Source organism: Haliotis rufescens, unplaced genomic scaffold, assembly GCF_023055435.1.
Source record: "Haliotis rufescens isolate VD_foot unplaced genomic scaffold, xgHalRufe1.0.p SCAF_1, whole genome shotgun sequence".
NCBI lineage: Eukaryota > Metazoa > Mollusca > Gastropoda > Lepetellida > Haliotidae > Haliotis > Haliotis rufescens.
Genome location: NW_025963779.1, coordinates 19,586,171 through 19,603,890, shown reverse-complemented (window position 1 = coordinate 19,603,890; position 17,720 = coordinate 19,586,171). Strand labels below are relative to the sequence as shown.

The window sequence follows — 17,720 nt, the reverse complement described above, 5'->3', positions numbered from 1 at the left end:
GAGGCAAATGGCCATCCCTTAGAGTGGACCCCCGGGAGATAAACAGGTAGCACCCTGATAACGTGTGAGTCGCACCATAGGAGGAACTGCCACGTCTCTTGGAGAAGCGACGGAGACACCGTTCCCCCCTGCTTCCGGATGTAAGTCATCGCCGTTTGGTTGTCCATCTCTAGACGCACCACTTGGCCATGAAGCAGATCCAGGAAGCGTTGGAACACCAACCTGACCGCTCTCAGTTCTAGCACATTGATATGCAGTTTGATCTCCTGCTGGGACCATAGTCCCGAGGCAGTGTGATCGTTCAGAACGCCTCCCCAGCCGGAGAGTGACGCGTCTGTTTGAACTGTGAGAGACGGCACGGGAGTGTCGAGGGGGAGCCCCCGGGACAGATTCCCGACCTCGGTCCACCACTGAAGGTGTGCATTGAGCCACTGCGGAGTCTCGAGAACAGTCTCGAGATCTTCCGAGTTCAACCAAAGTCGACGGAGCGCTTGTTGAATGGGTCTCATTCTCAAGCGCGCCCGCCAAACCACATCCACTGTCGCCGCCATGTTGCCCAGTAACTGGAGCCATGTACGAGCAGTGTGACTGGCGGACAGAAGGAACTGGGAAGTAACACTTCTGACCTTGGTAATGCGATCTTGTGACAGAGATACAAGTCCGCTCACCGTGTTGAAATTCGCCCCTAGGAAGACTAGATTCTGAGTAGGGCTCAGATCTGACTTCTTGAGATTGACTATCCACCCTAGAGTGATCAGAATATCTATCACTTGTTGTGTAGCTATCTGACTCAGGGATTGCGATAGAGCTCTTAGTAACCAGTCGTCGAGGTACGGATGGCAGAACCGACCTTGTGACCTGGCCACTTGGGCGGGAATCAACATCAGCTTGGTGAACACCCTTGGGGCCGTAGCGATCCCGAATGGTAGAACCCTGAACTGATAACACCTCCCGTCGAAAGAAAACCTGAGGTATTTCTTGAACTCGGGGTGTATGGGTACGTGGAGATAGGCATCTTTTAGGTCTATTGACGTTAGCCATTCTCCGGTCTCGACAGCTGAGATCACCGAGCGCAGTGTCTCCATCCTGAAGGACGGTACCTCTATAAGTTTGTTCAGCCTTCTCAGATTGAGAATAGGCCTGAACCCTCCGTCTTTTTTGGTGACTAGGAAATATGTCGAGTAGAAGCCCTCGCTTTCCTGTCCCACGGGAACCGGTTCGATCGCAGCCTTCATAAGAAGTGCGTCGACCTCGGCACGGAGGAATTCCGCCCTCTCCAGGGTAGCAGGCACCGGAGTGTGCTTTATCCTGGAGAAGGGGGGCGGATGATGTTTCCACCGAGGCAAATGGCCATCCCTTAGAGTGGACAGGGTCCAGGGATTGGATGTGACTGTCTCCCATTCCTGCAGGAATAGAGCCAGTCGGCCGCCTACGGGGACATCCGGCTTGAGGCAGCGGACCCTGGCTGTCGGCAGTTCGAAAACATGCGACCGTGGGTCCGCCCGGGGCGCTTCGGGCGCTAATGGGAACCCGATGGGTTCCCGGCCCCGCGAAAAGGCTGCTGGCCTCGACCAGCTGCCCTGCCCCGGCCCCTGCCTCTCTTGCTCCTCCCGGCGCCCTTACCTGAAGGAAGCGGCTGCTTCCAAGCAGGTGCAGACTTCTGACCCGGCGCGTCAGCGTAGGAGGAAGCAAGTGGAGAGGTCCGCTTACGCGGTTTAACGCATGGTACCTCCAACAAGGCCTTAGAATCCTTGATGGAGGCATACAACTGTGCGGCCTCTCGGACCACCTGCTGAGCCCCAGGGAAGAGGGTGGCACCCATCTTATAAGGCAAAGCAAGTAGATCCTGGCGTGTGGAAGCCGAGTATTTGGATACCGACATCCACAGCCTGCGCATGCCCATGACTGCGCACATCATCTGCGAGGCACAGCTACGAATAGCGTCCCTCGCAAGATGACTATGTACCTCCGTAAGTTGCGCGGCCAACTCCGAAGAGTCGGCCGGCCCCTCTCCCGCTAACTCCCTCTGTACGGCCGACGATAAGCGGAGTGTACGGACACCCAGAGCTTCTGACATGCGTTACGATATTGCTCCTCGAAGCAAACGTAAGCAGCCTTCAGCTCCGTACCGCACGCGGGAAAGGGTGGCAACCGCCGGCCCTGCTTGACCTTAGCCAAGTTGGGGGTCGAAGACCCCCCCAGGGTAACGGAGGTCCAGACGCATTCGTCCACCACCGGTACCTCAAAATCACCATCCTCTGCTAACGGGTACCGCTTAATAAGTTCGGGCAGGTCGAACTTCCTGCGGGCACCCGACAACAGAGGGTTGATGACTTCATGCACCAATGAAGACAGAATACGGAGCCGCACCTGGGGCGCCTTGCTCGGAGCAAAAGCGTCCCCCGGAAGGCAGAACTCAGTCGGATCCGACTGGGGCATGGGCGCAGCCACCTGAGGCAGTACCTGGACAATCTTGTCCCGTACATGCCTCAACGAGGAAACGAAGGAAAATATTCCCGAGGTCTCCGAGTCGTCTCCCCCCTCCTCCATCCACTCCTCCTCTCTCGATTCCGAGCCGAAATTAATCGACTCTTCCCCGAGAGAAGAGGCAGACGAAGTCGGAAGGGGACGCCCGAAGGCCTGGGCCTTCGCATCCCCGGGCTGCACCCGGCCCGAAGCCGAGTCCCGGTCCCGAGGTGCCGGGGGTTCAAGGGAACCCACCTGGCTCTGGGCTAGAAATCCGCTAGAGGAAGCCTCGGCCTCGGAAGAGGCGTCTGGCTCCGCTAGGGAGAACTGTGCGTCGGTAGTGAACGGGCCAGTGCCCGCCAGCCCACCGCTGGGGAGCGACCTCGAGCCGGCGCCGAAGCCCGGTCTGAGTTCGTCCCCGAGACCAAGTGGCCTGCCTCGGCCGACGCCGGGCATATCACAAGGTCTCGAAGCCGCGTCCGGCGCCGACAACGGGGAAGGCTCGGTCCGCAACTCCTCTCGGAGCTGAGACTTTACCTCCTCCATCATCGACGCCATCTGCGACCTCAACAAGGCAGAGATGTCTGCCAAAGACGGTGCAGGAGAGGGTGCAGTGATTGTGACGGGGACCCTAGAGCCTTCTCCCCCGGCCCCCGGGGAGGGAGCGGAGGAGACAGTCTCAGCTGCCTTTTTACCCTTTCTTACTTTTTTTGAGGGGGGCGGGGCGGTCTTTGCCGATCTAATGTCCACCCCCGCCTTCAATAGACCCTTAAAGTGTAAGAGGTCCACATTTCTCTTTTTCTGCGCCCGTGGTGTGAATGCAACACAGATCGGGCATGACCCATCGTCATGCCCGTCTTCTGCCAAACACTTTATGCAAGTATCATGCCTGTCTTGGGGGGGAATCGAAGCCGAGCACCCCGTACACAGTTTGAAGGTCTGTAAAAAAGACCGTAATTTTTTAGTTTGGCGGGAAGGGTAATAAAGTGTATCAGTGCGATTGAAAGATCGGAAAGATACGTGCATAAATTGTGTAACTAGAAGCAAAGGCGTAATTTAGAATGCGATTGGTAACGCGATACTAATAGCCAATGTCGTAGTATAAATATAACACCAAAGTGGGCGTGTTACGCGCGAAGGTGTAGAAAACCCGTAAAAAAGGTAAGTGTAATTTAAAATAATTAACACACCACCTTGGGTTTATTTAAAGGAAAAGATTGTAGGCTAAAGCCCGATGATATAGATTAAAAAACCGAAGCCGTTTTTGATGGCCCTGGTGTTACATATATCATACGTGGCACTACAAAATGGACGCTACGATGGCCTTCATTTCAAAGGTATCGTACACGTGTCACATAATTACAACTTTATAACTTTACAATGCGAGGTATTACGCCTTTGCATGAAAGAAATGTACCATACATACATTTTGGTCTGCCATGGTTCTTGTACGAACGTTATTATCTTGTCTTTATTTTGTCTTGAAAAAAACAGCACGTCTGTCTTTGTCAGATGACATAAGGAAAGTGATTTGGGTGAGAGTTGCTTCCCTTGGCGTGACGCGCCGTGGAGGGTGAGGCACCATAAGGGTGGACGTATATCATACAAAAACAAAGTTTTTTGTGTGGTAACAATTTTTATTAAGGAAAATGGTTACAACTATGTCATGTAGATTTTCTTGAGCCAGGAAAATGCAATAAGTGCCCCAAGGAGGATTTAATCTGAAAGAGAATGGTGTCTTAAATTGATTTTTAATGTTAAGGCCCATGCTCCATGGGTAGCACATACTGCGTGAAATGTTTTGTTTTTCGGAAACTACTGAAATTACATGAATAAAAGTTTGCATGCTTATCTAAGAGATGCTTGTCAAGACTGAATTTGAAAATTGCAATCGTCACTACTTCTCCCCTTTCTGTAACCTACAAGAAAACTCGTCCCCCTATCGATCTATATCATGTGCGAAAATACGACTGCACATATGACTTCAAGAATCTCTCAGGGATATGTTTTTGTCTTGCATAAAAAAATATATCCAAGATACAGTTAAATGTGTTCTATCATGCTGTATAGTATGTAAGAGTTGACAATTCTTTTAGCTATGCCTGTTTGTGCTTAGACGGAACCCAGTGGCAATGAGAGGGGCACAAGCCGCTATTCAGCTTGTCCCGGAATCACACGAGTTGGTCACGAATGTGAAAATTGGTGCCATAAATTATTTTTATCAAGAGTTACATCCCTTGCTACATGATTTAGATTTTGTGCATCATGTGTGCAGTTCATGCTTTTAGAAAATCAGCTTGGCGGGTGATAGTAATAATTCTGTTTTCTTGTTGACAAAATGCAAAATATTTTGATGAATACAGGTGACACAGGTAGTTAACCATGTTGATGTTGTTCACTCTTGGTGTATTGCTACAGTTAGACACTGTATCAATCTGGCAATGACGTCCCAAGTGACTCGAGTTACCCCCAGATTCTGTGTTGCAGGCCGTCGTACGAGCTGTGATAAATGTCCTCACCAATGAGGAGCAGTCTCAGGGTCTGCAGCAACCAGCTGGTATTGGACAAAGACCCAGACCTATGTGTAAGTCCTACAAAGAGTCTACATAGTATGGGCACTGGGATTCTGGTTTCAAATAGGTCCAGCTGGTATTGGACAAAGACCCAGACCTATGTGTAAGTCCTACAAAGAGTCTACATAGTATGGGCACTGGGATTCTGGTTTCAAATAGGTCCAGCTGGTATTGGACAAAGACCCAGACCTATGTGTAAGTCTTACAAAGAGTCTAAATAGTATGGGCACTGGGATTCTGGGTTCAAATAGGTCCCTAGTACCCTGTGCTGACTTTTTAATATAAGACATAAAGAGTCGACTTTATGGAACGTGTGGCCAGGGTGGGTGACTTGGTGGACACAGTGTCAACATGCGGGGCAGTATAGGACAGTGCTAATAACATGAACCTCTGGTCAAGACTGCTGGTCACTGGGATATAGCTGGGACATAGCTGTGGTAATCGCATCTTTGTACTGCTCCCTATAAACGATTTTCATATTGACTTGTCATCACACAGGGCTTTGGGTTGTTCAAAGGTGTTTTACTGATAACTTTCTTGTTTGTTACATACTGCACTAACAACCCTGCCATGATGTACATGAATCACAGCTAGCTGGAATATTGCAGACCGCGCCATCTAACAACACATGCAACAAAGTCAAATCTAAGCAGATGTATGGCACCTGTTGAATAAAGAGATAAGCATTATGACTGAATAACCACAACTATATTGTTCAAATCAACACCTTTCAGTTGCACTCTCTTTGAATATGAATAACTGAAGCCCATTTCTGGTGTCCCCCTGTTGTGATATTGCTGGAATATTCCTAAAAGAGACGTAAAACCATACTCACTCACTCTCACTCACTCACTCACTCACTCACTAGGTCACTCACTCACTCACTCACTCACTCACTCACTCACTCACTCACTCACTCACTCACTCACTCACTCACTCACTCACTCACTCACTCACTCTTTCAATATGAACTCAAACACCTGGGAACACATGATGTCAGTTTTGAATGGTTGGATGTCATGGAGGACAAGACCTACCTAGATCAAGACAGAGAAACAATGAATTATTAACTGAAGTGAATTTCTTCAGATAAATATCAGACAAATTCAATATATGAAGGAATACAGTATTCATGTCACCATGCCAACATTCATACATGTCAAGAAACAGTCCAGATTTACAGGGAATCAGAACATTTATTGACCAATCGTATTGCAGCACATGCTTGGCATTACGATAAACATGGATCCCTGCTGTCGTTTATCTATCCCTGCTGTTGTTGTGTTGTTTATATAGCGGCAGAGTCCATGATGACGACAGGCAGCAGTCGAGGCTACATCGAGGCCGATGACAACCAGAGCAAGTACAACATCCGCAGATACCCAGCAACTCCACCCAAGAGAAAGGAAATCAACCTCAGTAAGATGTCCACTGTTTCACTGTCAACACATTTATAGAACAGCATGGGCTGAAATCTGTGTATTAGTAAACATTTTCTTATTCAGGTTTATGATATATGTGTTGTAATCTAATCACAGAATAATTCACTCACAGTGTAAAATGATTGATTGAAAGTTGTTTTAAGCCAGAGATGTGGTTATTTGCAGTGTTAAATCCTTAATTTATGTGTGTGTCATTTCCTGGAGTCCAGTAGATAAGCTGTTCTTTTTATTCACCTAATTAGGAGATAAACATGTATTTTCATTAGAGCTAGGTTACCTGTAGATATAATCCCTCCCACCAAGTAAACTAAGCAAGCCTTGCAATGTTTCATTCCACAACGCATGTCACTGCAATAATGTCATAATGCTCGTTGTGACGCAGAAAATAGAACATCAATGTTGCCTTTATAAAAGCGCCAAATCTCTGTGGTCCCTAAAACTTGAAATACACTGTTAGTCAATTTCTATCGTTTCTAAATGTAATTAAAAATGCAAACCTACAATGACTGAGAAAGAAGTGCTTTTCTATTAATATTAGCTTCTGCTGTGATGTTGTTTAGATCAGAGGGCTCCGTGAAGATTCCGGGGTAGAATAGGTCTTCAGCAACCCATGCTTGCCGTAAAAGGCGACTATGCTTGTCGTAAAAGGCGACTAACGGGATCGGGTGGTCAGGTTCGCTGACTTGGTTGATGCATGTCATCGATCCCAATTGCGTGGATCGATGCTCATTATATTAATCACTGGATTGTCTGGTCCAGACTCGATTATTTACAGACCGCCGTCATATAGCTGGAATATTGCTGAGTGCGGCGTTAAACAACAAACCAACCAACCAACCAATTAGATCAGAGGTTTTTTTTATCCTCCTTTTTTTTGTAAAAGGGGGTGATATAGCAATCAGAATTTCCATCCGTCTGTCAGTCCATAATCATTTTTATTCTGGAGCTTGAAAACGGTTCAATATTTTTCAACAAAAATTGGCAGATATGTCAAACAGATCCTGAAGCTGTGCCTTTTGCTATTTACAGATTTGTTTGCATTTTTATTTTTCTCGATTTCCATGGAAACAATTTGTACTTTGTCTCATTAGGGGGTGGATTTCCCTTTCAGGAGCACAGCTAAAATAAACATTCAATATCTTTCAACAAAACTTGGCAGATATATCAAATACCGGTAGATCCTGATTTGGTGCCTTTTGCTGTTTACAGATTTTGTGGCAGTTTTATTTATCTTGATTTCCATTAAAAGAATTTGGACTTACTCTCAAAAGTCAGGGGTGGATTTCATTTCCGGAGCACAACTTGAAAACTGTGAAAGACTTATTATCCATACCGAGTACGTGTATTAACCAAGGGCTGAAATGGTGCCTTTTGCTATTTTGGAATTTAAAATTGGATTTTTTCCTGTTTCCATTGAAACAAGTAGACTTAGGTGTAGATGTCGTTTCGAGAGCAGAACTAAAAAAACTATTCAACATTTTTCATCCAAACTTGTGCATTAATCAGGGGCTGAAGTGGTGCCTTTTGCTATTTACAAATTAAAAAAAATTAAGATGTATTAAAATTCCTGTTTCCATGGCAACCATTTTGACTTTGACTCGTATTGTCGTGTACCTGACATAAAAATGGAAAGTTCCGAATCCCAACTCCATGGTATTGATATCTCAATAACTACTCTTGTATACGGACAAACAGATAAGATAGTAATTCTCCCATCAATTTGGACTTCGAATTTGTGGTGCAGGGGGGATTTGTCATCCTCTGATGACTCTTGTTTGAATTTTTGTATGTTTTCATGACAAGTTGGAATTATACTGAAAACGAGGGATGTTGAAAAATACTGAACAGCATTATTTTTTTGTAACTGAACTGAACGTATCCAATGGTGGTGCAAAAAAGTGGGGTATAAGTAGCCAAACTCCATTTCTGAATTGCACCAGAATGGGGGGATGTGTCATCTCCTGATGACTCTTGTTTGTGATTTGATAGCTCTGATTGACCAATGAGAATCGAGTAATTTCAAAATTCATGTTAGAATAGGCATTATTTGCATAGAACACCAACAGAGCCCGTAGAACCATGCATGTTTCCCTCTCTGTTCCAGAAGGCAGCAAGACCAGTGAAGACAGACTGGAGACATCCTCCGTCCACAGCAACTCAGCCAGCAACAGCAGCGCCAACAGCTTGAAGGGCAGCGCCGGCAGCACCCCCTGCCCTTCCCCCCAGCCCTCCTCCCCCTCTAAGTGGGCGGAGCGGGACCCTGGGGGGAACAGCTCCCACCCTTGCAGGTTGTTTGTGATGAAGTGTAACAACCAGAAGAACCTCGACATCTCCCTGCAGAAGGGGTTGTGGGCCACGTCCGTCAGCAATGAGAAGAAACTCAACAAGGCATTCCAGGTCAGTTGAGGCTTTTCTCCTACTTATGACTGCCAGACTACCCAGTTGGCTCATATAGTTGCTGACATATATAAGTACTGTATTTACTGGAACAGCCCTGAGTATAAGGGCTATGTTAAAGACCTTCCAGGATAGTTCACAGTACAGTGGTGATGTCTGTTCTGTATGAAGTCAGTATTTGTTGTGAGGGCTATGCTGGAGACTGTTCAGGCTAGTTCACTGTACTGTGGCGATGTCTGTTCTGTGTAAAGTCAGTATGTTTCTTATTGTAGGATGGCAAGACGGTCTACCTGATTTTCTCCATACAAGGCAGCGGTCACTTCCAGGGTTATGCCAAGATGCTGTCTGAAATCCGAAAGGACAAATCACAAGATTTTATTTCACCTGGCCTTAGTGGTAACTTTGCCATTGAATGGGTCAAGAGGTAAGCCTTTACTATTCTTTGTCCATTGATATTTGGCACGTACTTATTTTTACTTGTACATGAAATGTATGAAAAAAATAAGACTCAATCAAGTCATTTATGGTCATTTTATGGATGTATGTTAGAAAATCTACTGTAATTTGTACTGGTCCTTTGGTTACTTCAGCAAGTAGAATGTACTTTGCCCGTCCATATCTTTATGTACGAAGATATGCACTGTTGAAATGACATTTCATTTGGACATTTTCAACCTCCTTTGTACAATTTTGTTTACTCCTGGTAGTTATCACAGACTTAAAAATTATATCTCCCTTACACCATGAAAATTTGTGTTCTGTCTATAGGACTAGTCTCAGCCTGTCATATTGTATTCAGGTATACCCTTACATTGAGCAATATTCTTTTCTGGCAGTGATAAATTTGGTTGTTTTTCACAAGCAGACTCTTCATCTATTGGAAGTGTGTTCAAGACCCATATGTGACAATAAACCATATGTATTGCTCTCCTCCTATCACAGATTCCTTGCTCTATGTTCTCCTGTAAGCCAGGGTAAGCTTCCTGCTAGTTGGTGTGACTATCTGACCTGTCCTGCTCCTAAGCTGTACTGTGTATGTTGCAAGGCAATGATCCCCTTCCTTGCTCACCTCCTATCACAGATTCCTTGCTCTATGTTCTCCTGTAAGCCAGGGTTAGCTTCCTGCTGGTTGGTGTGACTATCTGACCTGTCCTGCTCGTAAGCTGTACTGTGTATGTTGCAAGGCAAAGATCCCCTTCCTTGCTCTCCTCCTATCACAGATTCCTTGCTCTATGTTCTGCTAGTTGGTGTGACTATCTGACCTGTCCTGCTCGTAAGCTGTACTGTGTATGTTGCAAGGCAAAGATCCCCTTCCTTGCTCTCCTCCTATCACAGATTCCTTGCTCTATGTTCTGCTAGTTGGTGTGACTATCTGACCTGTCCTGTTCCTAAGCTGTACTGTGTATGTTGCAAGGCAAAGATCCCCTTCCTCGCTCACCTCCTATCACAGATTTCTTGCTCTTTGTCCTCCTGTAAGCCAGGGTTAGCTTCCTGCTAGTTGGTGTGACTATCTGACCTGTTCTGCTCCTAAGCTGTACTGTGTATGTTGCAAGGCAAAGATCCCCTTCCTTGCTCACCTCCTATCACAGATTCCTTGCTCTTTGTCCTCCTGTAAGCCAGGGTTAGCTTCCTGCTGGTTGGTATGACTATCTGACCTGTTCTGCTCCTGAGCTGTACTGTGTATGTTGCAGGGCAATGATCCCCTTCCTTGCTGTCCTCCTATCACAGATTCCTTGCTCTTTGTCCTCCTATAAGCCAGGGTTAGCTTCCTGCTAGTTGGTATGACTATCTGACCTGTTCTGCTCCTAAGCTGTACTGTGTATGTTGCAAGGCAAAGATCCCCTTCCTTGCTCTCCTCCTATCACAGATTCCTTGCTCTATGTTCTGCTAGTTGGTGTGACTATCTGACCTGTCCTGCTCCTAAGCTGTACTGTGTATGTTGCAAGGCAAAGATCCCCTTCCTTGCTCTCCTCCTATCACAGATTCCTTGCTCTTTGTCCTCCTATAAGCCAGGGTTAGCTTCCTGCTAGTTGGTATGACTATCTGACCTGTTCTGCTCCTAAGCTGTACTGTGTATGTTGCAAGGCAAAGATCCCCTTCCTTGCTCTCCTCCTATCACAGATTCCTTGCTCTATGTTCTGCTAGTTGGTGTGACTATCTGACCTGTCCTGCTCCTAAGCTGTACTGTGTATGTTGCAAGGCAAAGATCCCCTTCCTTGCTCTCCTCCTATCACAGATTCCTTGCTCTATGTTCTGCTAGTTGGTGTGACTATCTGACCTGTCCTGCTCCTAAGCTGTACTGTGTATGTTGCAAGGCAAAGATCCCCTTCCTTGCTCTCCTCCTATCACAGATTCCTTGCTCTTTGTCCTCCTATAAGCCAGGGTTAGCTTCCTGCTAGTTGGTATGACTATCTGACCTGTTCTGCTCCTAAGCTGTACTGTGTATGTTGCAAGGCAAAGATCCCCTTCCTTGCTCTCCTCCTATCACAGATTCCTTGCTCTATGTTCTGCTAGTTGGTGTGACTATCTGACCTGTCCTGCTCCTAAGCTGTACTGTGTATGTTGCAGGGCAATGATCCCCTTCCTTGCTCACCTCCTATCACAGATTCCTTGCTCTTTGTCCTCCTATAAGCCAGGGTTAGCTTCCTGGTAGTTGGTGTGACTATCTGACCTGTTCTGCTCCTAAGCTGTACTGTGTATGTTGCAGGGCAATGATCCCCTTCCAGAGCACACACCATCTGACCAACCCCTGGAACGAGAGCAAGAAGGTCCAGGTCAGCAGGGACGGCCAGGTACAGATTACATTAACTGGCATTTCCCACACCAGGAGGTTCTTGTACAATGATTTCCTATACTTAGTATACTGTAGTTATTATCAGCTGTCTTAAGGTCAGTGAAGATATGAATGTGTCTTGATCACCATCATCTCAGGAATCGAAAGTTCTGACTACAATAGTGACACCCTGTTTGCCATGTACAAATACACACTGGATGAAATACTATCAATAAAAAGTAAGCATCCAACTTGCATCTATAATGCCGTATTTCAATGTACAGTGATCGCTCGCTATTGCGCTACCAATGGGGTCCAAATAATTGGTGGGCGTTATAGACGATGAGCCGTTTAACCGAGGCCGAGGCGGGGGAGCGCGCTCGGCAAATCTCAAATCATCAATAGGCCTATGTGTTTATCTCACGTCACGTCAAAATAGTATATATTTTTATTGACCTAGATCTACCTGTAATATCATTCATTTATTAAATCTGTCATATTTCACAATGTCTGAAATACGTATTCCATTCTAATTTATCATTTTTTATCAATAAATTAAAAAATTATGCACTATTTCCCGCGATGTTATTGAAAATAAAATTCACGGACACACATTTCGACAACGGGTCCGCATCGAACATGTCAAAGAGCAAAATAAAGACTATTTTAAGCAAATCTTTAAATATATTATACAAAGTGATAAATAAAATCAACAAAAATATATCTAAAAGTAATCAAACTTACATCTAAGTTATTATTTCCATCGTTTCGTGCGATCGCGTGTAATGTAAGTCAAATGACATCTCGGCTTTCGTCGCCTTGAATTCTCTGCTCGGACACAACGTTTAATGCAAAAATATATGCATGAAAAATCTTTGTCACAGCTCGTAACCTAGCACGATACATTCGCGAAGTTCCATATTTTTAATATATATCGTGATTTCCTGCTTAAAACGTTCAGAATAACACGATTTAACAAAAAATCTTTCGCTAACTTCTGAAATTTATCAAACACGAGCTTTGTATCAAAGCTTGATTGGCTGCCTGAGGTCACGTGCTCAAAATTGACCAATCACGAAACTTGTAGCAGATTTCGGCAAGAAAGCGTCATTAGAAACAAATTTTAATCCAATGAAATCGCTTGTTATAACTACGGGGAAAAAACAGGCGATGTTACGAAAGCGAGATTACGAAATGAATGACCACCGTGTTGTGACAGCAACTACATGTGTGTGACAGTTTAGCCTTAAATTGGATTGCCCACTAATTAAGAATATAAACTTCACTTGTGGTTCTCTTTTATTGCATGCATGCGCTTCTAAGATCAAAGGATGTATAGTGTGAAAAGTTAACTAGTTGAACAATCGTATTTCCAGGACTTGCCGCGGATATTTTCAAATAGATTATTATAACTCCATTCAGCGATAAACCGTTGATTATGCAATGAGAAGCATTATGTGCAAATAAACAACGAACAACAATACAATCATGTCTGTGTAAAACTCTCAGTATTAAAAGTGTACATAAATTTTGGGAGCCATGCGTTACCGCGCGTAATAACCGAAGTAGCGCTTTATCGAAGAGCGCAATAGCGAGCGATCACTGTATATGGTTTTTGGATGCAATCAGGAATTAAGGTAATGATGTCTCAGTATGAATTTGACCTTGCAATTGCTTCTTTCAAGACTCTTTATGCCTTGATACTACATCAATCCCAGGCAGGAAGTGAGTTTGATTCTAAGAATTCTGACATTATGGTTCTTGGGTCCTCTATATACCTGTGCTTGTTGGTGGTGCCAATGTGGCAGACATCTTCATCATCATCACCTACCTGCTGTGTGAGATGACTGAAATACTGTCCCAAACAGCATTAATCCAAACACTCACACTTTCTGAACCGTGAAGATCTGGGGTAGAACAGTCTTCAGCAACCCATGCTTGTCTCACCCCGTGAAGATCTGGGGTAGAATATGTCTTCAGCAACCCATGCTTGCAGTAAAAGGCGACTATGCTTGTCTTAAGAGGTGACAACAGGATCAGGTGGTCAGACTCGCTGACTTGGTTGATGCATGTCATTTTATCCCAATTGCGTGGATCAATGCTCATGATGTCAATCACTGGATTGTCTTGTCCAGACTCGATTATTTACAGACTGCAGTCATATAGCCGGAATATTGCTGAGTGCTGCATTACACAACAAATACACAAACAACTTTCTGAACCCCCGTCTCTGTTTCTTTTGTTTCAATTCAAACAATGAGTATGATTTATGTTCTACCAGGAGATTGAGCCCAGTGTTGGAGAAGCCCTCCTGAAGCTCTGGGACAAGTACCCGAACTACCAGAAGCGCTCGTCCCCATCTTCAGGAACCAAGGTCATCCTGAAGCACAACAACTCAACTACACCAAAGCTCCTGAGCAAAGACTGTGATACGCCTGACCAGAAAGACAATGGTGACAGTGACAGCCAGGCAGAGTCTGGTCCGGCAGACAATGCCACAAAGTCCTCCAGCTCCTCATCCCTCACCCGATCCAATTCATCCACCAGCAGCCAGGGATCGGGGCATAGCTCAAACACTCCCACTAGTCAGAAAGGTCACTACCAAGGTCAAGGGTCTCATGGAGGTCAAGGACATTATCAAGGTCATGGCCACAACCACCATCACCAGAATCGCCATGGTGGAGGAGGTGGCGGGGGTCATTACGTTCCCCACGGCAATATGGGACATGTAGGAGGACATCATGGAATGGGGATGTTCAACCAAAACCACTTTCAGCATGGGTACAACCAAATGGGCTACATGGGCCCCATGATGCATCAGCATCAGCACCTGCCCTCCTCACCGAGAGGGGGCATTTCACCCGTCATGATTCTACAGAGAGGTAGCCATTCATCTGGTCATGGTCGTGCAAACTTTCAAGGTCACCATGGTTACAACTCTGGGCCAGGCTCATATCACCACTGACATAGAGACTCCAATCCATTCATGTACAACTGAGAGAGAAATAATGTACTGAAACATTTGTCATCCTGTGGGGGTAGACTTAGATGTCTAGTGCCCATTGTCAGTCCGTTGTGGATGATGTAATGTAGTGCCCTATGCCAACTTGAGACACTGTCACTGTGTAAGTAGGGTACTCATTAACCTTTGATTGATAAACTTGTAAAATGGAGTTGGCAGGAAAACAGTCATGGTGAAGGAATTGACTCAAACTTGCCAGGCCAGCCAACAGACCTGAGCATAGTCCCTCTTTAAGAGAAACACATACCGTATTCGACGTAATAAGCGCCCCGCTCTAATAAGCGCCCATGGCGATATTTGCTAATATATTTGCTAGTGAACAATCCCAATTAGCACCCCTTCCGATTGATCAATGTACACAAGACTTATTGATTTGTGTATAATACTCACTTGTGTGTTATATGCACTCTTAATTGTGGGCAATTAAATTCTAGAAAATATATCTCTCGTGTATGATACGTACATACTTTTCTTTTGTATCATTTCAGGCTGTCAGCATAAACTACTGTACGAAATTTACAATTTTTCAACTCTGTTTTTGTTCTCACCAAAATTATATTCTAATAAGAGCCCACTATTTCCAATTTTGAGAGCGCCCCGGGCGCTTAATACGTCGAATACGGTAGGTGTGCCATGTCACTCCTGGAAGACTGTCACCAAGGCTGGCTGGTTTGTGTATGCATGTTGTTTAGCAGTGATATATCCACCAAATAGCAATATTGTTAGCTCTCATTTTAAGCTAGTGGAAAATATGAAATTTCTGCTTTCATGACATGAAAATGTAATTTTGTTTGATGAAATATTATCATTTTGATGTTAATAGAGTTAAGTATTCTGTCATTCTAGAATACAATTTCATTTGTGAAAGACAATCTAGAACACAAAGGCTCTATAGTTTACATTGTAACAGAAATCTTTAATTGATTATTAATTACTAATTGTACCCATCACTTATCCCTATATTCCTAATTGTCTCCATCAGTCTCTGGCACCTCGGCATATATTAACCCATGAGGAGACTGTTTGAAATTATGTTTGTCTCTCCAGAGAATAGTTCGATAATACATACAAGCTTACTATTTCAGTAACTGTGTTGCAGAGCATCAAACTATTTAGATATAGGCAGGCATATCTTTCCTCCTTTCAGGTTTATTATTTAGGTTATGAATAATGTGAAATCGTACGAGCAAGTTCAAATATTGATGACAAATCAAATATACAGCCTGCAAAATGCTGGTACCAGGTATCTATTAATTGTCCAGGAAACACTCACTGGAAACTTGATCATGGCGGTCTGATGACCATCCTCTGTTATTCAGGGTGCACAGAGAATGTTGTGTTCTAATGACCTTGAACCTTGTTCATCCACATTGTCAGTCATGTGACTCACGTGTATATACTGGTCGTTGTTGTTGATTCATTGTCATCATGTTCAAAGTAGTACATGAAAGTGTCCAAAACTACAATTGCATGTACTATCATTCTTGTGTTAAGTTCTTGCCAAGCATGGGAGGTACGTACATGATCATTCATGTGCCGTGTGTTGGTTGACTAAACATGAAACCCCATACCTTTCTAGGTTATGTCTGAAGCAAGAATAATTTACACACAGTGTTGTAACAGTAACACTATTTTTGGCCACAAAATTAGCCCTTGCATTTTTTTTTTTTTTTTTCAAAAATTGGATTACAATTCTTATGGTTGGTCGGAAAAACATTTTTAGAATAATTTTCAACTTCCAGATTAATACTCTGACTAATGAATGAAAAACAAACTTGAGGTCACACCATCACAGAAGTATGATTGTATACCTTTGTCAGAATTCATTTCATTTTATATTTCATTGCATGGTTCTTTTGTCAGTCTTGTATTTAGCAACTAAAATAATATATAAGGCCTAAAGTATTAGTTCACAGAATTTATTGTGATTTACCTGTTTGATTTACTAATTAGTGGAGGTAGGTTTGTGCCTGTGTACACCTCGGTCTTATAATGAATGAGGCAAAAAAGTTTTGGGTTACAATCTACTTTCTACAAAGATATCTTTAAAACCATGCACATTTCCTAGAATCATTTTCCTGGTTCAGACTAGGCTATTTACAGAACACTGGAATATTGCTGACCTCATACACCAAGGTTACAGCCACTTAGGAGGTGACAATACCACAACTCTCTCACTATATGTGAAACACATTATGTGATGTCCAGTTAGTTTTTACATTCCTCAAATCATGTTCATCATGTGGTTTTTTTTCAAATGTGTTTCATTATCTGTGATATTGCAACGTGTTTTGGTCACTTTCAGCTCAGCATGTCTCAATTGCTGCCATTGTGTTGTTGTTGATATTTACATGTTGCTGTGATGATAAGTTATTTTGTTATTATAAACTTCTAATGTTTTGAAGAATAAATATTTCGGGAGTATATGGTGTTTAAGTCATCTGTTTCACATCCATGACTATAGCAGCATTATGAAGGGGTACATTTGTCTTCGCGAGTCTTCATTTCAGGCCGGGGCGGTCGGGTAGCCTAGTGGTTAAAGCATTATCTTGTCCTGCTGAAGACCCGGGTTCAATTCCCGACATGAGTACAATGTGTGAAGCCACATTCTGGTGTCCGTCGCCGTGATATTTCTGGAATATTTCTAAAACGCAGCGTAAAACCATACTCACTTACTCACTCATTTCAGGTCACAACAGCCTTCACCTTGAGAATATTTGGGATTTAGTCATGACTGAAAAGACAGGTCTATCTTGGAAAATGAATGTTTATACAAACAAAAGTATTTATTAAGGAGGAAATACTGTATTTCCTTCAACCAGGCTTTACTCACGGGTGGTGTCTGGAGTATAAGAAGCAGGTTATTTGCCTCTATGACCATTGTGGGGCCTAGCACGCCTCTACAGGGATGTGGTATTAATACCAGTGTTTGCTGACTGTTGTGGGACTGAGCATGCCTCTACAGGGATGTGGTATTAATACCAGTGTATGATGACCGTTGTGGGACTGAGCACGCCTCTACTGGGATGTGGTATTAATACCAGTGT

General features: G+C 44.2%; 1 protein-coding gene across 2 annotated transcripts in view; it reads left to right on the top strand.

The window, feature by feature from the left end:
- Window positions 1–15,031, top strand: part of LOC124113388 (3'-5' RNA helicase YTHDC2-like) — a 48,021-nt gene extending 32,990 nt beyond the window's left edge. Inside the window, exons 28-33 of one of the 2 annotated variants that reach the window (XM_046473695.2) lie at window positions 4,954–5,050; window positions 6,336–6,458; window positions 8,586–8,878; window positions 9,151–9,302; window positions 11,586–11,670; window positions 13,933–15,031. In XM_046473695.2, coding sequence (XP_046329651.2) covers window positions 4,954–5,050; window positions 6,336–6,458; window positions 8,586–8,878; window positions 9,151–9,302; window positions 11,586–11,670; window positions 13,933–14,616 — 1,434 coding nt within the window. In that variant the 3' untranslated portion in view covers window positions 14,617–15,031. The other variant, XM_048392628.1, reaches the window with a different exon arrangement.
- The last annotated feature ends 2,689 nt before the right edge of the window (window positions 15,032–17,720 follow it).